This window comes from Bombina bombina, chromosome 9, assembly GCF_027579735.1.
Source record: "Bombina bombina isolate aBomBom1 chromosome 9, aBomBom1.pri, whole genome shotgun sequence".
NCBI lineage: Eukaryota > Metazoa > Chordata > Amphibia > Anura > Bombinatoridae > Bombina > Bombina bombina.
Window position 1 is genome coordinate 21,292,242 of NC_069507.1, and position 23,966 is coordinate 21,316,207.

The window sequence follows — 23,966 nt, forward strand, 5'->3', positions numbered from 1 at the left end:
CTTCAAATTACTAAAATGTCCCAATATAGTTTTATTTGAAATTTACCTCTTTCTCATGTTAAAATGTTGCTCATTTCCATAACCGCATACTGAGATAGTCTCAGCAGTCTTCACATTTCTTGAGCACTATATATATTACATTGTTTCATTGTTGCAAACACAGCTGTCATTTAGTGCTTAATACATGGGCACACTCCTTAGCCTAAGTTTAGTCAAAATATACCCAGAAGAGGTTGTATGACAGTTGAATATTGGGGACATTTTACAATTATACGCTCTGTCTATACCATGAAACATTCAATTTGACACCTGTTTCAATTTAAGATGAAAAAAAAAAGGGTAAAAGCACGCAGCACGTTCAAGTGGTTATTTACCTTGTTCTTGTATTTTTGTTATAGTCAATCAGTCTGATTGAAAGAGGAAACCCATCTCGGAGCCTTGAGCAAGTGTGTCGATGGGCACATTCCCAGCAGCGTTCAGACCCGGACCACGCAGAGCACCATGATCACGCCGTCTTCCTCACCAGGCAAGATTTTGGTCCTGCAGGTATGCAAGGTACTGTATATTGTGTGATGTCAGCCAGGTATGTGCGGCTGCAGCTTGTGAGTGATATCATCTGCTCTGTATAATTTCCCACGTACATTAGTGCAATCATTACTTTAGCTTCTGGGATTAGTGCAGTTTTTTCTTTGCATGTTATTGTGTGTAGTAAAATCCATGGGGTATATTTATCAATGTGCGAGTGGACATGATATGAAGTAGCGTATCATGTCCGCTGCACATCGCTGCACATCGATGGTGTCAGCATTTATCATTGCACCAGCAATGAACTGCTGGTGCAATGCCGCCCCCTGGCGGCCGCTAGCAGGGGGTGTCAATCAACCCAATCGTATTTGATTGGGTTGATTTCTGTCCGCAGCCTCAGAGCAGGCGGACAGGTTATGGAGCAGCGGTCTTTAGACCGCGGCTTCATAACTTCTGTTTCTGGCGAGCCTGAAGGCTCGCCAGAAACAAGGGGCCTCAATGCCCCCATGTCTCCTAAGTGCACATTTACTCAGAATAAATCCCCAAAGCTCTGCAGATCAAGTCTATATCAGCCTCATATGCAACTTGTTTTGTTGTTGTTGTCACGTGTAAAACGCACGTTATATTGAATCATTAAAAAAACAGCTACAACCAACTTCACTGTCTTCAGAATTGATATCCTGAACTATATTTAAAGGCTTCTGTAAATAATATTTTAAAACTATTGTAATAATCAGTGCTCTGTGGGATTACAGACCTTACCTGTATTCCTGCAACCTTATGCAGCTTGTGCCCCAAAAAATAATACAATTGTTAATGTCCTCATTGAAACTGTCAATGATCTGTTCTTCAAAATAAATGACAGATTTGATAACTTGTGAGCAAAGACAATTCTGTAACAGAGCTGCTCACTTCTGTGATATGATGACTGATAACTGCACATCCCCTGTGTCCGCTAATTGTTCCCATGTGTTGCTAAATATTTGTTGAATTAACTTCATGTACTAAGTCGTTCCATACTTTTGTTTCTGTTACAACATTTGGCTGTGTTTCAGTCCGTTGTATTTACTGTGTTAAACAGATGTTTAGGCATCTTAATCAAACACACTGTGTCTGTGCACACTCACCAAGGGACCACATGTGTACTGTGTGCTAAAGCCATCGACTGTTTGTGACAACCTAAACCATTTTTGCTTAAAGGGACAGTAAAGTCAAAATTAAACTTTCATGATTCACATAGGGCATGCAATTTTAAACAACTTTCCAATTTACTTTTATAATCAAATTTACTTTGTTCTCTTTGTATTCTTTGTTGAAGGCTAAACCTACAGTTGTGCTCATAAGTTTACATACCCTGGCAGAATTTATGATTTCTTGGCCATTTTTCAGAGAATATGAATGATAACACAAACACTTTTCTTTCACTCTTGGTTAGTATTTGGCTGAAGCCATTTATTATCAATCAACTGTGTTTACTCTTTTTAAATCATAATGACAACAGAAACTACCCAAATGGCCCTAATCAAAAGTTTACATACCATGGGGATTTTGGCCTGATAACATGCACACAAGTTGACACAAAGGGGTTTGAATGGCTATTAAAGGTAAACACCCTAACCTGTGATCTGTTTGCTTGTAATTTAGTGTGTGTGTATAAAAGGTCAATGAGTGTTTGAACTCCTGACAGACCCTTGCATCTTTCATTCAGTGCTGCACTGACGATTCTGGATTCTGAGTCATGGGGAAAGCAAAAGAATTGTCAAAGGATCTGCGGGAAAAGGTAGTTGAACTGTATAAAACAGGAAAGAGATATAAAAAGATATCCAAGGAATTGAGAATGCAAATCAGCAGTGTTCAAACTCTAATCAAGAAGTGGAAAATGAGGGGTTCTGTTGAAACCAAACCACGGTCAGGTAGACCAACTAAAATTTCAGCCACAACTGCCAGGAAAATTGTTCAGGATGCAAAGACAACCCCACAAATAACTTCAGGTGAAATACAGGACATTTGGTGTGGTTGTTTTAAGATGCACAATAAGGAGGCACTTGAACAAAGATGGGCTGCATGGTCGAGTCACTAGAAGAAATCCATTACTATGCAAATACCACAAAGTATCCCACTTACAATACACCAAACAGCACAGAGACAAGCCTCAAACCTTCTGGCACAAAGTCATTTGGAGTAATGAGACAAAAATTGAGCTTTTTGGCCACAACCATAAACGCTACATTTGGAGAGGAGTCAACAAGGCCTATGATGAAAGGCACACCATTCCTACTGTGAAACACAGATGTGGATCGCTGATGTTTTGTGAGCTACAAAGGCACAGGAAATTTGGTCAGAATTGATGGCAAGATGAATATAGTATGTTATCAAACAGAACCCCTCATTTTCCACTTCTTGATTAGAGTTTGAACACTGCTGATTTGCATTCTCAATTCCTTGGATATCTTTTTATATCCCTTTCCTGTTTTATACAGTTCAACTACCTTTTCCCGCAGATCCTTTGATAATTCTTTTGCTTTCCCCATGACTCAGAATCCAGAAACGTCAGTGCAGCAGTGGATGAAAGATGCAAGGGTCTGTCAGGAGTCCAGAAACTCATTGACCTTTTATACACACACCCTAATAACAAGCAAACAGATCACAGGTGAGGATGGTTACCTTTAATAGCCATTCAAACCCATTTGTGTCAACTTGTGTGCATGTTATCAGGCCAAAATCACCAGGGTATGTAAACTTTTGAACAGGGTCATTTGGGTATTTTCTGTTGTCATTATGATTTAAAAAGAGTAAACAAAGTTGATTGGTAATAAATGGCTTCAGCCAAACACTAACCATGAGTGAAAGAAAAGTTTTTGTGTTATCATTCATATTCTCTGAAAAATGGCCAAGAAATCATAAATTCTGCCAGGGTATGTAAACTTATGAGCACAACTGTAGGTAGGCTCATAGGTTGATTCTAATTCCTTAAAGGCCACTTCATATCTCAGTGCATTTTATTAGCTTTTTAGAGCTAGACAGTGATAGTTCATGTGTTCCACATAGATAATATAGTGCTCCCTCCTGTAGAGTTATGTAGGAGCCAGCACTAATTGGCTGAAATGCAAGTTTGTAAAAAGATTTGAAATAAGGGAACAGTCTGCAGAGGCTTAGGTACAAGTTAATCACAGAGGTAAAAAGTATATTAATATAACTGAGATAAGGGGGCAGTCTGCAGAGGCTTAGATACAAGGTAATCATAGAGGTAAAAAGTATATTAATATATCTGCGATAAGGAGCAGTCCTCAGAGGCTTAGATACAAGGTAATCACAGCGGTAAAAAGTTTATTAATATAACTGAGATAAGGAGCAGTCTGCAGAGGCTTAGATACAAGGTAATCACAGAGGTAAAAAGTATATTAATATAACTGAGATAAGGAGCAGTCTGCAGAGGCTTAGATACAAGTTAATCACAGAGGTAAAAAGTATATTAATATAACTGAGATCAGGGGCAGTCTGCAGAGGCTTAGATACAAGGTAATCACAGAGGTAAAAAGTATATTAATATAACTGAGATCAGGAGCAGTCTGCAGAGGCTTAGATACAAGGTAATCACAGAGGTAAAACGTATATTAATGTAACTGAGATCAGGAGCAGTCTGCAGAGGCTTAGATACAAGGTAATCACAGAGGTAAAAGTATATTAATATAACTGAGATCAGGAGCAGTCTGCAGAGGCTTAGATACAAGGTAAGCACAGGGGTAAAACGTATATTAATATAACTGAGATCAGGAGCAGTCTGCAGAGGCTTAGATACAAGGTAATCACAGAGGTAAAAATTATATTAATATAACTGAGATCAGGAGCAGTCTGCAGAGGCTTAGATACAAGGTAATAATCACAGAGGTAAAAAGTATATTTATATAACTGAGATAAGGGGCAGTCTGCAGAGGCTTAGATACAGGGTAATCACAGAGGTAAAAAGTATATTAATATAACTGAGATAAGGAGCAGTCTGCAGAGGCTTAGATACAAGGTAATCACAGAGGTAAAAAGTATATTAATATAACTGAGATAAGGGGCAGTCTGCAGAGGCTTAGATACAGGGTAATCACAGAGGTAAAAAGTATATTAATACAACTGAGATAAGGGGCAGTCTGCAGAGGCTTAGATACAGGGTAATCACAGAGGTAAAAAGTATATTAATATAACTGAGATAAGGAGTAGTCTGCAGAGGCTTAGATACAAGATAATCACAGAGGTAAAAAGTATATTAATATAACTGAGATAAGGGGCAGTCTGCAGAGGCTTAGATACAGGGTAATCACAGAGGTAAAAAGTATATTAATACAACTGAGATAAGGGGCAGTCTGCAGAGGCTTAGATACAGGGTAATCACAGAGGTAAAAAGTATATTAATATAACTGAGATAAGGAGTAGTCTGCAGAGGCTTAGATACAAGATAATCACAGAGGTAAAAAGTATAATAATATAACAGGCAAAACTGGAGAATGGATTATAAAGGGATTATCTATCTTTTTAAACAATAGGGGCCAAATTACAAGTGGAGCGATATCATTAGTGCGAAGAGCGTAACTGCGATCGCAAAATCACGGTGTTCTTTACACTCAAAACCATATTGCAAGTGCGCGCTGTTTAAATTACCGCAATATAATTTGCACGAAATTGTGGTAATTTATGCTCCTCATATTTTCTATGGATGCCGTTAACCCAATCCTCCCTGGGAAAAAGTAAAATAAGCACATTTTTAGATCTAATAAAGGCTGTAAAATAAATGTATATGGCAATAATGTTTCACTTGCAATAATGAAGCAAGTTTAAAGTAAATGCGAACGCTTGAACGCAATCACATTTACCACTGAAAGGTCGCGTAAAGAGTTTGGCTGGATGAAACCGTTGACTAAACTATTCTATTTACCCCGAAACCACCAAATACCCATCACAAAGTAACCCACTACACTATTAACCCCTAAACCACCACACCCCATGGCTAAGTAACCCACTACACTATTAACCCCTAAACCACCAAACCCCCATGGCTAAATAACCCACTACACTATTAACCCCTAAACCACCACACCCCCATTGCTAAGTAACCCACTACACTATTAATCCCTAAACCACCACCCCCCCATTGCTAAGTAACCCACTACACTATTAACCCCTAAGCCACCACACCCCCCATTGCTAAGTAACCCACCACACTATTAACCGCTAACCCCCCCATTGCTAAGTAACCCACTACACTATTAACCCCTAAACCGCCACACCCCCCATTGCTAAGTAACCCACTACACTATTAACCTCTAAACCACCACACCCCCCATTGCTATGTAACCCACTACACTATTAACCCCTAAACCACCACACCCCATTACTAAGTAATCCACTACACTATTAACCCCTAAACCACCCCCCATTGCTAAGTAACCCACTACACTATTAGCCCCTAAACCACCACAGACCCCATCGCTAAGTAACCCATTACACTAATAACCCCTAAACCGCCACCCCCATCGCTAAGTAACCCACTACACTATTAACCCCTAAACCCCCCCATCGCTTAGTAACCCACTACACTATTAACCCCTAAACCACCACCCCCCATCGCTAAGTAACCCACTACACTATTAACCCCTAAACCCCCACACCCCTATTGCTAAGTAACCCACTACACTATTAACCCCTAAACCCCCACACCCCTATTGCTAAGTAACCCACTACACTATTAACCCCTAAACACCCCCATCGCTAAGTAACCTACTACACTATTAACCCCTAAACCACCCCTCCATTGCTATGTAACCCACTACACTATTAACCCCTAAACCCCCACCCCCATTGCTAAGTAACCCACTACACTATTAACCCCTAAACCGCCACACATTCCATTGCTAAGTTACCCACTACACTATTAACGCCTAAACTGCCACACCCCCCATTGCTATGTAACCCACTACACTATTAACCCCTAAACTGCCACCCCCAATTACTAAGTAATCCACTACACTAATAACCCCTAAACCACCACACCCCCTATTGCTATCTAACCCACTACATTATTAACCCCTAAACCGCCACCCCCCATTGCTATGTAACCCACTACACTATTAACCCCTAAACTGCCACCCCCCATTACTAAGTAATCCACTACACTATTAACCCCTAACCCCCCCCCATCGCTAAGTAACCCACTACACTATCAACCCCTAAACCACCACACATTCCATTGCTATGTAACCTACTACACTATTAACCCCTAAACCACCACACATTCCATTGCTAAGTAACCCACTACATTATTAACCCCTAAACCACCACACCCACCATTGCTAAGTAACCCACTACATTATTAACCCCTAAACCACCCCATTGCTATGTAACCCACTACACTATTAACCCCTAAACCACCACACCTCCCATTGCTATGTAACCCACTACACTATTAACCCCTAAACTGCCACCCCCATTACTAAGTAACTCACTACACTATTAACCCCTAAAGCACCCCCCATCTCTAAGTAACCCACTACACTATCAACCCCTAAACCACCACACCCCCATTGCTAAGTAACCCACTACACTATTAACCCCTAAACCACCACACATTCCATTGCTAAGTAACCCACTACACTATTAACCCCTAAACCACCACACATTCCATTGCTAAGTAACCCACTACATTATTAACCCCTAAAATACCACACACCCCATTGCTATGTAACCCATTACACTATTAACACCTAAATTGCCACACACCCCATCGCTAAGTAACCCATTACACTATTAACCCCTAAACCACCACACACCCCATTGCTAAGTAGCCCACTACACTATTAACCCCTAAACCACCACACACCCCATTGCTAAGTAGCCCACTACACTATTAACCCCTAAACCACCACACCCCTATTGCTAAGTAACCCACTACACTATTAACCCCTAAACCACCACACCCCCCATTGCTATGTAACCCACTACACTATTAACTCCTAAACCACCACACCCCCCATCGATAAGTAACCCACTACACTATTAACCCCTAAACCACCCCCCCATTGCTAAGTAACCCACTACACTATTAACCCCATAAACCCCCAATTGCTATGTAACCCACTACACTATTAACCCCTTCCCCCCCCATTGCTAAGTAACCCACTACACTATTAACCCTTAAAGCGCCACACATTCGATTGCTAAGTTACCCACTACACTATTAAGCCCTAAACCGCCACACCCCCCATTGCTATGTAACCCACTACACTATTAACCCTTAAACTGCCACCTCCCATTACTAAGTAATCCACTACACTAATAACCCCTAAACCACCACACCCCCCATTGCTATGTAACCCACTACACTATTAACCCCTAAACTGCCACACCCATTACTAAGTAATCCACTAAGCTATTAACCCCTAAACCACCACCCCCATTGCTAAGTAACCCACTACACTATTAACCCCTAAACCACACACTCCCATTGCTAAGTAACCACTACACTATTAACCCCTAAACCACAACACCCCCCATTGCTAAGTAACCCACTACACTATAAACACCAAAACCGCCACACATTCCATTGCTATGTAGCCCACTACACTATTAACCCCTAAACCACCACACCCATTGCTATGTAACCCACTACACTATTAACTCCTAAACCACCACACCCCCCATCGATAAGTAACCCACTACACTATTAACCCCTAAACCCCCAATTGCTATGTAACCCACTACACTATTAACCCCTTCCCCCCATTGCTAAGTAACCCACTACACTATTAACCCTTAAACCGCCACACATTCGATTGCTAAGTTACCCACTACACTATTAAGCCCTAAACCGCCACACCCCCCATTGCTATGTATCCCACTACACTATTAACCCCTAAACTGCCACCTCCCATTACTAAGTAATCCACTACACTAATAACCCCTAAACCACCACACCCCCCATTGCTATGTAACCCACTACACTATTAACCCCTAAACTGCCACACCCATTACTAAGTAATCCACTAAACTATTAACCCCTAAACCACCACCCCCATTGCTAAGTAACCCACTACACTATTAACCCCTAAACCACACACTCCCATTGCTAAGTAACCACTACACTATTAACCCCTAAACCACAACACCCCCCATTGCTAAGTAACGCACTACACTATAAACACCAAAACCGCCACACATTCCATTGCTATGTAGCCCACTACACTATTAACCCCTAAACCACCACACCCATTGCTATGTAACCCACTACACTATTAACCCCTAAACTGCCACACACCCCATTGCTAAGTAACCCACTATATTATTAAACCCAAAACCACCACAGACTAACCTTATCTGTAAAAAAATAAACTAACAGTACCGTTAAAAAAAAAACATACCTGAAATAAAATAAAAAAACTCACCAGAGTGCGCTTCCATAGGCTCAAATGGGAGCCTCGTTTTCATGCTGGCAGACACGCAAACAAGTGGGCAATTTGCGCAGCGTTGGCCAGCAATAAATAAATATATACTGTATGTATATGCTTATATACATATATATTTATGTGTGTATATGTGTATATCATATTAGCACATACATATATACGTATGTATATAATTATTATTATTATTATTATCAGGTATTTGTAGAGCGCCAACAGATTCCGCAGCGCTGAAGCATATATATATATACAGAGTTGCAGAATTCCTGTTGTACTATCATTATAATATAGATGAGTAAGCTTACTAAAGTAGTGTAGTTCTAAGGGGGCTTATATACATATATATTTATGTGTGTATATGTGTATATCATATTAGCACATACATATATACAGTATATATATACAGAGTTGCAGAATTCCTGTTGTACTATCATTATAACCCCTTAACGACCAAGGACGTACGCCACACGTCCTCAAAAAAAATACAGTTAATGACCGAGGACGTGTGGCGTACGTCCTTGGTCTGGAAAGCAGCTGGAAGCGATCCTGCTCGCTTCCAGCTGCTTTCCGGTTATTGCAGTGATGCCTCGATATCGACGCATCCTGCAATAACCCCCCTTGGCCATCCGATGCAGAGAGAGCCACTCTGTGGCCCTCTCTGCACCGGACATCGGTGGCCGGTATCGTTGGTGGGTGGGAGCAAGTCTGGGAGGCGGGTGGGCGGCCATCGGTGTGCCGTGTGACGTCGAGGGGGGCTTGATCGGGGGCGGGACAGACGGGAGCGCGCACGGGGCAGGAGCGGGAGGGAACCTCTACACTGCAGAAAAATAAAGGTCAATAAAAGTAAAAAAAACACCAATAAAAAATATAAATAAATCATCTAAGGGATCTGGAAGGGGTGGGGGGTTGATCTGGGGGGGGGGGAAGCTACACTACAGAAAAGGGCAATTAAATTACAGCTGCCAGTACCCAAGATGGCGCCCATTAAGGCAGAGGGGGAGGGTTAGAGATCTGCTTGGTGGGGGATCAGTGAGGTTGGGGGCTAAGGGGGGATCCTACACAGTAGCATATGTAAATATGCTAAGAAAAAAAACAAAAAAAAAAACAAATATAGCTTTTATTTTAGTACTGGCAGAGTTTCTGCCAGTACTTAAGATGGCGGGGACAATTGTGGGGTGGGGGAGAGAAGAGAGCTGTTTGGGAGGGATCAGGGGGTCTGATGTTTCAGGTGGGAGGCTGAGCTCTACACTAAAGCTAAAATTAACCCTGCAAGCTCCCTACAAGCTACATAATTAACCCCATCACTGCTAGCCATAATACACGTGTGATGCGCAGCGGCATTTGGCGGCCTTCTAATTACCAAAAAGCAACGCCAAAGACATATATGTCTGCTATTTCTGAACAAAGGGGATCCCAGAGAAGCATTTACAAACCATTTGTGCCATAATTGCACAAGCTGTTTGTAAATAATTTCAGTGAGAAACCTAAAGTTTGTGAAAAAGTTTGTGAAATAGGGAACGTTTTTTTTTATTTGATCGCATTTGGCGGTGAAATGGTGGCATGAAATATACCAAAATGGGCCTAGATCAATACTTTGGGTTGTCTACTACACTACACTAAAGCTAAAATTAACCCTACAAGCTCCCTACAAGCTACATAATTAACCCCTTCACTGCTGGGCATAATACACGTGTGGTGCGCAGTGGCATTTAGCGGCCTTCTAATTATCAAAAATCAATGCCAAAGCCATATATGTCTGCTATTTCTGAACAAAGGGGATCCCAGAGAAGCATTTACAACCATTTGTGCCATAATTGCACAAGCTGTTTGTAAATGATTTCAGTGAGAAACCTAAAATTGTGAAAAATTTTACGTTTTTTTAATTTGATCGCATTTGGCGGTGAAATAGTGGCTTGAAATATACCAAAATTGGCCTAGATCAATACTTGGGGTTGTGTACTACACTACACTACACTAAAATTACCTCTAAAAGCTCCCTACATGCTCCCTAATTAACCCCTTCACTGCTGGGCATAATACACGTGTAGTGCGCAGTGGCATTTAGCAGCCTTCTAATTGCTAAAAAGCAATGCCAAAGCCATACATGTCTGCTATTTCTGAACAAAGGGGATCCAAGAGAAGAATTTACAACCATTTAAGCCATAATTACACAAGCTGTTTGTAAATAATTTCAGTGAGAAACCAAAAGTTTGTGAAAAAATTAGTGAAAAAGTGAACGATTTTTTGTATTTAATCGCATTTCGCGGCGAAATGATGGCATGAAATATACCAAAATGGGCCTAGATCAATACTTTGGGATGTCTACTAAAAAAAATATATACATGTCAATGGATATTCAGAGATTCCTGAAAGATATTAGTGTTCTAATGTAACTAGCGCTAATTTTGAAAAATAATGGTTTGGAAATAGCAAAGTGCTACTTGTATTTATGGCCCTATAACTTACAAAAAAAGCAAATAAGATGTAAACATTGGGTATTTCTAAACTCAGGACAAAATTTAGAAATTATTTAGCATGGGTGTTTTTTGGTGGTTGTAGATGTGTAACAGATTTTGGGGGTCAAAGTTAGAAAAAGTGTGTTTTTTTTCCATTTTTTCATCATATTTTATAATTTTTTTTATAGTAAATTATAAGATATGATGAAAATAATGGTATCTTTAGAAAGTCCATTTAATGGCGAGAAAAACGGTATATAATATGTGTGGGTACAGTAAATGAGTAAGAGGAAAATTACAGCTAAACACAAACACCGCAGAAATGTAAAAATAGCCTTGGTCCCAAACGGACAGAAAATGGAAAAGTGCTGTGGTCATTAAGGGGATAATATAGATGAGTAAGCTTACTAAAGTAGTGTAGTTCTAAGGGGGCTTATATACATATATATTTATGTGTGTATATGTGTATATCATATTAGCACACACATATATACAGTATATATATATACAGAGTTGCAGAATTCCTGTTGTACTATCATTATAATATAGATGAGTAAGCTTACTAAAGTAGTGTAGTTCTAAGGGGGCTTATAACTACAGTTAAATGTTCCTTCAAAAGGGCAGAAGATTTAAATACAGTAAAATGTCACAGTTCACAAGTTCACAATAAAAAGACAATGCAATAACATTTATATTTACAGAAAACAACAAATTTTTTATTTCATGATTAAAGGGACATTCCAGTCAAAATATAAATGCACATCAATTTATTGCATCTTTGAATAGAAACATATTTGCAATATAAATGTATTGGCAAAAATTCTTCTATTAAGAGTTATCACAACATAGTGTTAACATTTTTCTCTGCACGTGCATGTGAAGCATATCTAGATATTGTCACTGCACTCACATTTTAAATAATGTAGCTGCTCAGATCATCAGTGGGGCTTGTATCATGTCAGCGATTAACAAATTGAGTCATTACCAGATGGTACAAGCGCCTTAGGCTCTCCGAACAAGTGCTGTGTATAAAATGCTGGTGCACGGAGCATACTTAAATACACTTTTTTTTTTTTTTAAAGTTATTTTTATTGAAAATTTTGAACTTAACAATGGTAAGCTTCAACATGACAATGGTTCATATATAAACGTATTGACATTTAGGAACATAAGCTTATATAATTCGCTGCTATTGTAGAGGTAATGATTCAATGTCCCAATTGCAGCTTTTCATGTGGTTTTTCAAACATTGAAAAGAGAATAGGATCACACAACAAATCCAAACAATAGATAAACAAACAGTATGGTAAATAATATAATATAATAACTTACTTCTGCATATCTTCATCTGGACCGGCATTGGCTCTTAATAAGTGTGGTTGCTATGGTATTATAAGGTCTGTTCACTATGAGGAAAGCATCTGGTTAGCATAGGCTATAGGTCTACACATTGTATGATAACTCGATATGAGAGATATTCCCTTTGTTTGCTTAAATACACTTTTGAAACATCTATAGCTTTTATTAGAAGCCTTTTTGCTAATGCATATATATTACAAAAATGCTTCTGTTCAATACCGTAATGCTCCCATGTGGTTTCCAATTTTGGCTGGAATGTCCCTTTAAGATAGAGAATACAATTTTACACAACTTTTTCAATGTATTTCTATTATCTAATTAGTTTCATTCTCTTGGTATCCTTTGTTTAAGATGCAGCACTACTGGGAATTAGCTTAAACATTGGGGTAGCCAATAATGTGAGGTGTATATGTGCAGCCACAAATTAACAGCTCCTGAGCCTACCTAGGTGTCCTTTTCAATAAAGGATACCAATAGAACAAAACAAATTAGGTAATAGAAGTAAATTGGAAAGTTGTTTAAAATCACATGCTCTGTCTGAAGCATGAAAGAAAAAAAATTTGGGTTTCATGTCCGCTTTAATTTCAAATAAGCCATAGATTTTTTTTCTGACAAATTCATTTTTCCATTTTTGCCAGCCCCCTGTATCATGTGACAGCCATCAGCCAATCACAGTGTTGTATACATATAGAACAACAAATTGGACCACACAAAATTTGATAAATTGTGGTGCGCCAACTCAAACAACTTCTCTTATATTGATGAGGTAATGATAATAAGGATATATAAATAAAATAATAAAAAAATATATATTATAAAAGAACTAAAATATCTAAATATCTATGTATCTATATAAAACAGCATATATATATATGCACATATGTAAATTAATAATCAATTGAACTATCACAACATATATGTGTTCAATATGATACAATCCCAAAAGGTTCTCTCAACATGGGACCATCGGATCGATGATTAGGCAGTTCTCTCCACAAAATGATGGGAATATAAGACAAAAAAGAGAGGCGCCCTTTGTGCAGCAAGTTCTAAAGAGATTGGACCGAAATCAACATTGATGATTCAATACTCAAAAAAAAGTAAATTGCTGCTCTAACTAAATCATCAAAGTTTATTTTGACTTTAGTCATCTGTAACCTGTCCCCATTAAGATAACCTTACAAAATAATCCATATGATCTAAAATAAATGCAAATTTCATGCAATGTCACTTTCAACTGAAGCACAAATACAGTAGTATGAAAATATGTTTTTGGCCTTTGACAAGGAAGCAATAGAGAATCACAGTGACAATAATGAGACAGGAACGTGACAAAACACCTTCCTAAAGGCAATATAAAATTGTTCTCACTTCTCCAGAACACAGTAATAGATAGTTTGTTTAACCTTTGACTCTCACTCTGCTTTGATCCTGGAGATGTTTAAACATTCCAGAGTTCCCTCCTCCCACCCTGTCCCACTGAGTGCAAGTCTCACAAATTTGTTTGGGCATTAGGAAAATGATCACCTGCAAACTAGTAGCTGATTCTTATCCCAGACAAGGTTTTATTCCATGACTGGTGCTTGTTTAAGAAGCATTTCATGATGTGAGGCACTTTAGTTCCCTGGTGATGCTGTGTATAGTGCAAGCGTTAGAATGGAGCAGAAAAGCATTACATTCGGCTGGTGTAAAATACACCACTGCAGTGTTATGTACTTCATTCTGTGTTTTCAAGATCAAGAAAATTCCTTACACTGAAGCAAATGTTCTGCTAAAAACTGTTAAATTGCTAAAGGTTGAATGAGGAATGGGTTACAAACAATATTGGGTTTTTGCGATGGTTTGCACGCAGGTTAAATTGCACTGGTATTACAAGTTAAAAGTAAACACGATCGCTTGAGCGCCAATCAAGATGACACTCATCGTTTTAGCGCATCCTCAGAGCTCTGGTAAACAAAAAAGTCTCACAAAACGCATCAAAAATACATTACAAAGTACAGTTACACTTAAAATAACAACATCTAATAAAAATGATTTATAAAATATATTGCAGAAAAAAAGTTATCAGTGCTCAAAGATATGTGGTCTCGTGTGTTAGAAAAAAGGCCGGCAAAGGGCTTTAAAGGGACACTGAACCCAAATGTTTTCTTTCGTGATTCCGCTAGAGCAGCAATTTTAATCAACTTTCTAATTTATGCCTATTATCAATTTTTCTTTGTTCTCTTGGTATCTTTATTTTAAAAACATGAGTGTAAGTTTACAAGCCAGCCCATCTTTGGTTCAGAACCTGGGTAGCTCTTGTTGATTGGTCGCTAAATGCAGCAACCAAACAGCAAACGCTATCCAGGGTGCTGAACCAAAAATGGTCCGGCTTACATTTCTGCTTTTCACAGATACCAAGAGAACCAAGAACATTTGATAATAGGAGGAAATTATAAAGTTGATTAAAATTGCTGCTCTATCTGAATCATGAAAGTTTTATTTTGACTTGACTATTCCTTTAAACTATAAAACATGTAGACAAAGGAAATAAAATCATCTGTACGTTTAAAGGGACAGTATACACCAATGTTCATATAACTGATTTTTATTGGTGAGGACAGTGTGGGAAGAGATAGGAGTGGTTAGATGTGGGGCGGTACTAAAGACAATAAATTGTGAAGGGCAAACACTCACTCTGAAAAGCTCCAGTACCAGGAAGCTGGAGAATTAATCAAGGAGGTCGGAGAGCGGTGTTGCAGGTATTACTCCGGTGGGGTCTTTGGTTTTATTTATTTGGGGTGGTGTAGACAATCTGACTGTATGGATAGGCAGGAAAGGACAGCAGCTGTAGACAAAATAGTGCTTTCATACAATGGGGGTGTAGCCTAAATGATTAGCTACCATCAGCTAGAACCACACAGGTTAGATGACTGCAGATGAAGAATACAGACCATAAGAGTAAGGTGTAGTACACAGTGACAGCAGAAACAGATATAACTCAGTAGGTGAGGTCTGTTGATAATATGATCACAACGCAACCTAAGCATATACTGCTGCTACTGGTTTCTCAGCTCCAGGGGCCCCACCAGGCACTTTATGATCACATATGTATATATACATGTGACAGACCCCTCTACAATACATATACTCACATTTTGCCCTAGGTCAAGTGATTGCACACTGGCCCCTGGTTGGGCCCTTTTTATTACAGTAGGAACATCTTTGAGTATTGGGAGATTGAATCATTTCTTGTTCTGCTTTCTTTACTACGATTTTGATTTGCTAAAGGCCAAGAAAAACAGAGGGTTAAATTAAGCCGGCTGTAATTTTCTTACACGTAGGTCTATATGTATAGTACAATTACAGGGTCAATGAGGTTTAGCAAGTATGTGGTACTGTCACCAGACTCTTACATGAGCGGAAATAACCGCGCTGCCTTTTCTAGCTTTTTTGAAAATGCAAAAAATAGTATGTTACACCCAACTAAGGGTTAGATTTCAAGTGGAGGGCAGTTATCGCTCCCTCTCGCTCACTAGCTGCACATGACTATTTGCGCACATCACATATTTCAAGTTGAAAGTAAAACGTTTTTGCTCACGAGCTAATCTGACGCACAAAAAAAGCTGAAGTTACAATATCATGACAGCGTTAACATATTCTCTCATCAGGGTCAATTTATTAAATGCTGGGCAGACATGATTCGCTGTAGCTGCCGGCATTTAACTTTAGACAAGCATTTCTTGTGAAATGCTTGTGCAATGTCGCCCCTTGCACATTTGCGGCCAATCGGCCACTAGCAGGGGTTGTCAATCATCTTGGGATCTGGAAACTACGGGTGTAGAAAGCAATATCCGCTGCTTATTAAATCTACCCCATAGACTTCAATGGAGCATGAAAAGTGGAAAAAACTAACACTCAGCAAGTCGCGCCAACACGATTGCACAAAATATGTTCTATTTATTCATAAATACATATTTCTATATATACAATTAGATATTATACACCGTGCTCCAAATTACAATGAACTGCTGACAAATGTTTTCAAATTCTTCTTTTTAATTAAGGGTACCTTGGAGTAAATAAAGAAATATATAGCTAAGTACTGTCAAACTGATTGTAGCTCTAATGAATCGTACTCACGTGGAAAATAGCTATGTCTGAGCGCTAAGTTAAAACAGCATGAAAGGACATATCTCTGTCTGTCACAGCTATTGGTTTAGAGGTGGAAACGTCACCTCATTGAAGAAGAGCGATGTGCCATGGGCAGCCGAAGGCGTGAATTTTAGCGAGCTGCCGCGGCACAGAGAGAGTAAGTTTGGCACCTTTTTTTTGTAACTGATGAATGAAACTAAACTTTATTTTTAGTGATAGTAAATCCTAGCGTTTGTTAAATGCTCGGATTTACCATCACTTTAACAATACGCCTGAAAGATGTAAAGTCCTTGCTTGTATCAACACATATTCTCTGACGTTCATTTCCAGAATTCTCGTGGCTTTTTCAAAAAGTCATTGGCAGTATTGTTAGATTTGCACCCCACTAGGTGACAGACAAGCTCTAAATGCCTCAAGTACCCTGTCCCCCTCCCCACCCCACCCCACCCCAGAAAAACCTGCCCTGGTACAAGGGTTAACTGTGGACTTGCAATATGAGAATGAGTTTCCACTTTGCACTCGTCATTGAAAGTATCGTTACCGTGACCGTACGCAATCAAGGTTGTGATGTTTGATCTCCTACTGCCTTGGGATACAGGTTCTAGCTGTAAAACGATTGCGCTTCCCAGTGTAACGATTGTACACCACTTGTAATCTAGGAAAAAGTTATCTAGGGTTACTAATACTAATGAATTAGAGCATGCAATTTTTATGTTACAATGTCCCTTTAAGCCATATGTTTAATGCTTCCTCTGTGATTCTAAAATTGATGCTTAGTAGCTGCTACAATTATCAAAATATTTAGTCAGGAGGTTTATCCTAAGTGACATATTAATGTTTTCTTGGCACTCACTCACAATGACCTCACTGGTGAGGAAGCGAACGCTCTATTGGCAGACACCCAGGTCTGCTACCAGTTCAGCTATGTGTAGGGCCACAATACTGAAATCCTTAATACAATAAGTTTATTCGCCAAATGTCACATTATCTTTCTCAGGGCTTCTCAAGGGCGCTGAATATCTGTTAACTGCCTTAGAAAGCTGGAACCTGTTGCAAAGTATTGGGCAGTTGCCTTGTGAGATCAAATGAATGTTTTGCAGGCCAGTAAATGTTCTGTTATACAGTGGCACAGGGAAAACAAGCATTGCGCTACCTTTGTCAGTCTCACAAATAATTTAAACAATGTATTCGATATAAACAAATAAGCTCCTATAGGTTGGAAAGGCTGTAAGCTTTATGTCTAAGTGTGGGAGTGCAGAGCTGTAGGGTGTGCAGAGCTGTAGGGTGGGCAGAGCTGTAGGGAGTGCAGAGCTGTAGGGTGTGCAGAGCTGTAGGGTGTGCAGAGCTGTAGGGTGTGCAGAGCTGTAGGGAGTGCAGAGTTGTAGGGTGTGCAGAGCTGTAGGGTGTGCAGAGCTGTAGGGTGTGCAGAGCTGTAGGGAGTGCAGAGCTGTAGGGTGTGCAGAGCTATAGGGTGTGCAGAGCTGTAGGGTGTGCAGAGCTGTAGGGAGTGCAGAGTTGTATGGTGTGCAGAGCTGTAGGGAGTGCAGAGCTGCAGAGCTGTAGGGAGTGCAGAGCTGTAGGGAGTGCAGAGCTGTAGGGAGTGCAGAGCTGCAGAGCTGTAGGGTGTGCAGAGCTGTAGGGAGTGCAGAGCTGTAGGGTGTGCAGAGCTGTAGGGTGTGCAGAGCTGTAGGGAGTGCAGAGTTGTAGGGTGTGCAGAGCTGTAGGGTGTGCAGAGCTGTAGGGAGTGCAGAGCTGTAGGGTGTGCAGAGCTATAGGGTGTGCAGAGCTGTAGGGTGTGCAGAGCTGTAGGGAGTGCAGAGTTGTATGGTGTGCAGAGCTGTAGGGAGTGCAGAGCTGTAGGGTGTGCAGAGCTGTAGGGAGTGCAGAGCTGTAGGGAGTGCAGAGCTGCAGAGCTGTAGGGTGTGCAGAGCTGTAGGGAGTGCAGAGCTGTAGGGTGTGCAGAGCTGTAGGGAGTGCAGAGCTGTAGGGAGTGCAGAGCTGTAGGGTGTGCAGAGCTGTAGGGAGTGCAGAGCTGTAGGGAGTGCAGAGCTGTAGGGAGTGCAGAGCTGTAGGGAGTGCAGAGCTGTAGGGTGTGCAGAGCTGTAGGGAGTGCAGAGCTGTAGGGTGTGCAGAACTGTGTATGTGTATATATAAATATCTGTAAGTGTGTATATAAATATGTGAATGTGTATATATAAATATCTGTAAGTGTATATATAAATATGTGTAAGTATATATATAAATATCTGTAAGTGTATATATAAATATGTGTAAGTATATATATAAATATGTGTAAGTGTGTATATAAATATGTGTATGTGTATAGAAATATGTGTATGTGTATATATAAATATCTGTAAGTATATATATAAATATGTGTAAGTGTATATATAAATATGTGTAAGTGTGTATATAAATATGTGTAAGTATATATATAAATATGTGTAAGTGTATATATAAATATGTGTATGTGTCTATATAAATATGTGTAAGTGTATATATAAATATGAGTATGTGTCTATATAATTATGTGTAAGTGTATATATAAATATGTGTAAGTATATATATAAATATGTGTAAGTGTGTATATAAATATGTGTAAGTATATATATAAATATGTGTAAGTGTGTATATAAATATGTGTATGTGTCTATATAAATATGTGTATGTGTATATATAAATATATGTAAATATGTGTAAGTGTATATATAAATATGTGTAAGTATATATATAAATATGTGTAAGTGTGTATATAAATATGTGTATGTGTCTATATAAATATGTGTATGTGTATATATAAATATGTGTAAGTATATATATAAATATGTGTAACCAGACGTGGACTCCTTGCTCAGTGTGCTTAGAGGAATACTGCTACACCTCACTGACGAGGCCCAATGAAGGCCGAAACGATCGTCTGGGGTTGCTTTGTTCCTTGTTCAGAGAAGGAATTGCCTGGTATTTCGGTGCTGGACTGACCGTAATAGGCTGGATCAGACTGATATACTACAGGAAAGTTCTACTCTGTGAAAAGCATTGCTGGGCTAAAAGAAGTTGCACCCAGGTGGTAAATCGCCATAGAACAGGCTAACAATGGTATTGAGCTGGTTGTTCGTTCCTGTGAGTGCATTTCTCTCTGTGTGTATTTAGTCTCCCTATGGGAAAAAGGGGAAACCAGACGTGGACTCCTTGCTCAGTGTGCTTAGAGGAATACTGCTACACCTCACTGACGAGGCCCAATGAAGGCCGAAACGATCGTCTGGGGTTGCTTTGTTCCTTGTTCAGAGAAGGAATTGCCTGGTATTTCGGTGCTGGACTGACCGTAATAGGCGGGATCAGACTGATATACTACAGGAAAGTTCTACTCTGTGAAAAGCATTGCTGGGCTAAAAGAAGTTGCACCCAGGTGGTAAATCGCCATAGAACAGGCTAACAATGGTATTGAGCTGGTTGTTCGTTCCTGTGAGTGCATTTCTCTCTGTGTGTATTTAGTCTCCCTATGGGAAAAAGGGGAAACCAGATGTGGACTCCTTGCTCAGTGTGCTTAGAGGAATACTGCTACACCTCACTGACGAGGCCCAATGAAGGCCGAAACGATCGTCTGGGGTTGCTTTGTTCCTTGTTCAGAGAAGGAATTGCCTGGTATTTCGGTGCTGGACTGACCGTAATAGGCGGGATCAGACTGATATACTACAGGAAAGTTCTACTCTGTGAAAAGCATTGCTGGGCTAAAAGAAGTTGCACCCAGGTGGTAAATCGCCATAGAACAGGCTAACAATGGTATTGAGCTGGTTGTTCGTTCCTGTGAGTGCATTTCTCTCTGTGTGTATTTAGTCTCCCTATGGGAAAAAGGGGAAACCAGACGTGGACTCCTTGCTCAGTGTGCTTAGAGGAATACTGCTACACCTCACTGACGAGGCCCAATGAAGGCCGAAACGATCGTCTGGGGTTGCTTTGTTCCTTGTTCAGAGAAGGAATTGCCTGGTATTTCGATGCTGGACTGACCGTAATAGGCGGGATCAGACTGATATACTACAGGAAAGTTCTACTCTGTGAAAAGCATTGCTGGGCTAAAAGAAGTTGCACCCAGGTGGTAAATCGCCATAGAACAGGCTAACAATGGTATTGAGCTGGTTGTTCGTTCCTGTGAGTGCATTTCTCTCTGTGTGTATTTAGTCTCCCTATGGGAAAAAGGGGAAACCAGACGTGGACTCCTTGCTCAGTGTGCTTAGAGGAATACTGCTACACCTCACTGACGAGGCCCAATGAAGGCCGAAACGATCGTCTGGGGTTGCTTTGTTCCTTGTTCAGAGAAGGAATTGCCTGGTATTTCGGTGCTGGACTGACCGTAATAGGCGGGATCAGACTGATATACTACAGGAAAGTTCTACTCTGTGAAAAGCATTGCTGGGCTAAAAGAAGTTGCACCCAGGTGGTAAATCGCCATAGAACAGGCTAACAATGGTATTGAGCTGGTTGTTCGTTCCTGTGAGTGCATTTCTCTCTGTGTGTAAATATGTGTAAGTATATATATAAATATGTGTAAGTGTGTATATAAATATGTGTATGTGTCTATATAAATATGTGTATGTGTATATATAAATATGTGTAAGTGTATATATAAAGATGTGTAAGTGTATATATAAATATCTGTATGTGTATATATAAAGATGTGTATGTGTATATATAAATATGTGTAAGTGTGTATATAAATGTGTGTATGTGTCTATATAAATATGTGTATGTGTATATATAAATATGTGTAAGTGTATATATAAAGATGTGTAAGTGTATATATAAAGATGTGTAAGTATATATATAAATATCTGTAAGTGTATATATAAATATGTGTAAGTGTGTATATAAATATGTGTATGTGTATATATAAAGATGTATATGTGTATATATAAATATGTGTAAGTATATATATAATTATCTGTAAGTGTTTATATAAATATGTGTAAGTGTGTATATAAATATGTGTATGTGTACATATAAAGATGTCTATGTGTATATATAAATATGTGTAAGTGTATATATAAATATCTGTAAGTGTATATATAAATATGTGTAAGTGTGTATATAAATATGTGTATGTGTATATATAAAGATGTGTATGTGTATATATAAATATCTGTAAGTGTATATATAAAGATGTGTATGTGTATATATAAATATGTGTAAGTGTATATATAAATATCTGTAAGTGTATATATAAATATGTGTAAGTGTATATATAAATATCTGTAAGTGTATATATAAAGATGTGTATGTGTATATATAAATATGTGTAAGTATATATATAAATATCTGTAAGTGTATATATAAATATCTGTATTTGTATATACAAATACGTGTATGTGTATATATAAATATCTTTAAGTGTATATATAAATATCTGTATGTGTATATATAAAGATGTGTATGTGTATATATAAAGATGTGTATGTGTATATATAAATATGTGTAAGTGTATATATAAATATCTGTATGTGTATATATAAAGATGTGTATGTGTATATATAAATATGTGTAAGTGTATATATAAAGATGTGTATGTGTATATATAAATATGTGTATGTGTCTATATAATTATGTGTAAGTGTATATATAAATATGTGTAAGTGTGTATATAAATATGTGTAAGTATATATATAAAGATGTGTATGTGTATATATAATTATGTGTATGTGTATACATAAATATGTGTAAGTGTATATATAAAGATGTGTATGTGTATATATAAAGATGTGTATGTGTATATATAAATATGTGTAAGTGTATATATAAATATCTGTATGTGTATATATAAAGATGTGTATGTGTATATATAAAGATGTATATGTGTATATATAAATATGTGTAAGTGTATATATAAATATCTGTAAGTGTATATATAAAGATGTGTATGTGTATATATAAATATCTGTAAGTGTATATATAAAGATGTGTATGTGTATATATAAATATGTGTAAGTGTATATATAAATATCTGTAAGTGTATATATAAATATGTGTAAGTGTATATATAAATATCTGTAAGTGTATATATAAAGATGTGTATGTGTATATATAAATATGTGTAAGTGTATATATAAATATCTGTAAGTGTATATATAAATATCTGTATGTGTATATATAAAGATGTGTATGTGTATATATAAAGATGTGTATGTGTATATATAAATATGTGTAAGTGTATATATAAATATCTGTAAGTGTATATATAAATATCTGTAAGTGTATATATAAAGATGTGTATGTGTATATATAAAGATGTGTATGTGTATATATAAAGATGTGTATGTGTATATATAAATATCTGTAAGTGTATATATAAATATCTGTAAGTGTATATATAAAGATGTGTATGTGTATATATAAATATGTGTAAGTGTATATATAAATATCTGTAAGTGTATATATAAAGATGTGTATGTGTATATATAAAGATGTGTATGTGTATATATAAATATGTGTAAGTGTATATATAAATATCTGTAAGTGTATATATAAAGATGTGTATGTGTATATATAAATATGTGTAAGTGTATATATAAATATCTGTAGGTGTATATATAAATATGTGTGTGTGTATATATAAATATGTGTAAGTGTATATATAAATATCTGTAGGTGTATATATAAATATGTGTATGTGTATATATAAATATGTGTAAGTGTATAAATAAATATCTGTAGGTGTATATATAAATATGTGTATGTGTATATATAAATATCTGTAAGTGTATATATAAATATCTGTAGGTGTATATATAAATATGTGTATGTGTATATATAAATATCTGTAAGTGTATAAATAAATATCTGTAGGTGTATATATAAATATGTGTATGTGTATATATAAATATCTGTAAGTGTATATATAAATATCTGTAGGTGTATATATAAATATGTGTATGTGTATATATAAATATGTATAAGTGTATATATAAATATCTGTAAGTGTATATATAAATATCTGTAAGTGTATATATAAAGATGTGTATGTGTATATATAAATATGTGTAAGTGTATATATAAATATCTG

At 37.9% G+C, this 23,966-nt stretch overlaps 1 protein-coding gene across 2 annotated transcripts in view; it reads left to right on the forward strand.

The window, feature by feature from the left end:
* ADAMTS14 (ADAM metallopeptidase with thrombospondin type 1 motif 14) overlaps positions 1-23,966 on the forward strand; it is a 265,871-nt gene that overhangs the window by 134,865 nt on the left and 107,040 nt on the right. Inside the window, exon 6 of one of the 2 annotated variants that reach the window (XM_053691940.1) lies at positions 399-555. In XM_053691940.1, the coding sequence (XP_053547915.1) occupies positions 399-555 (157 nt within the window). The remainder of the gene's footprint in view (positions 1-398; positions 556-23,966) is intronic. The other variant, XM_053691941.1, reaches the window with a different exon arrangement.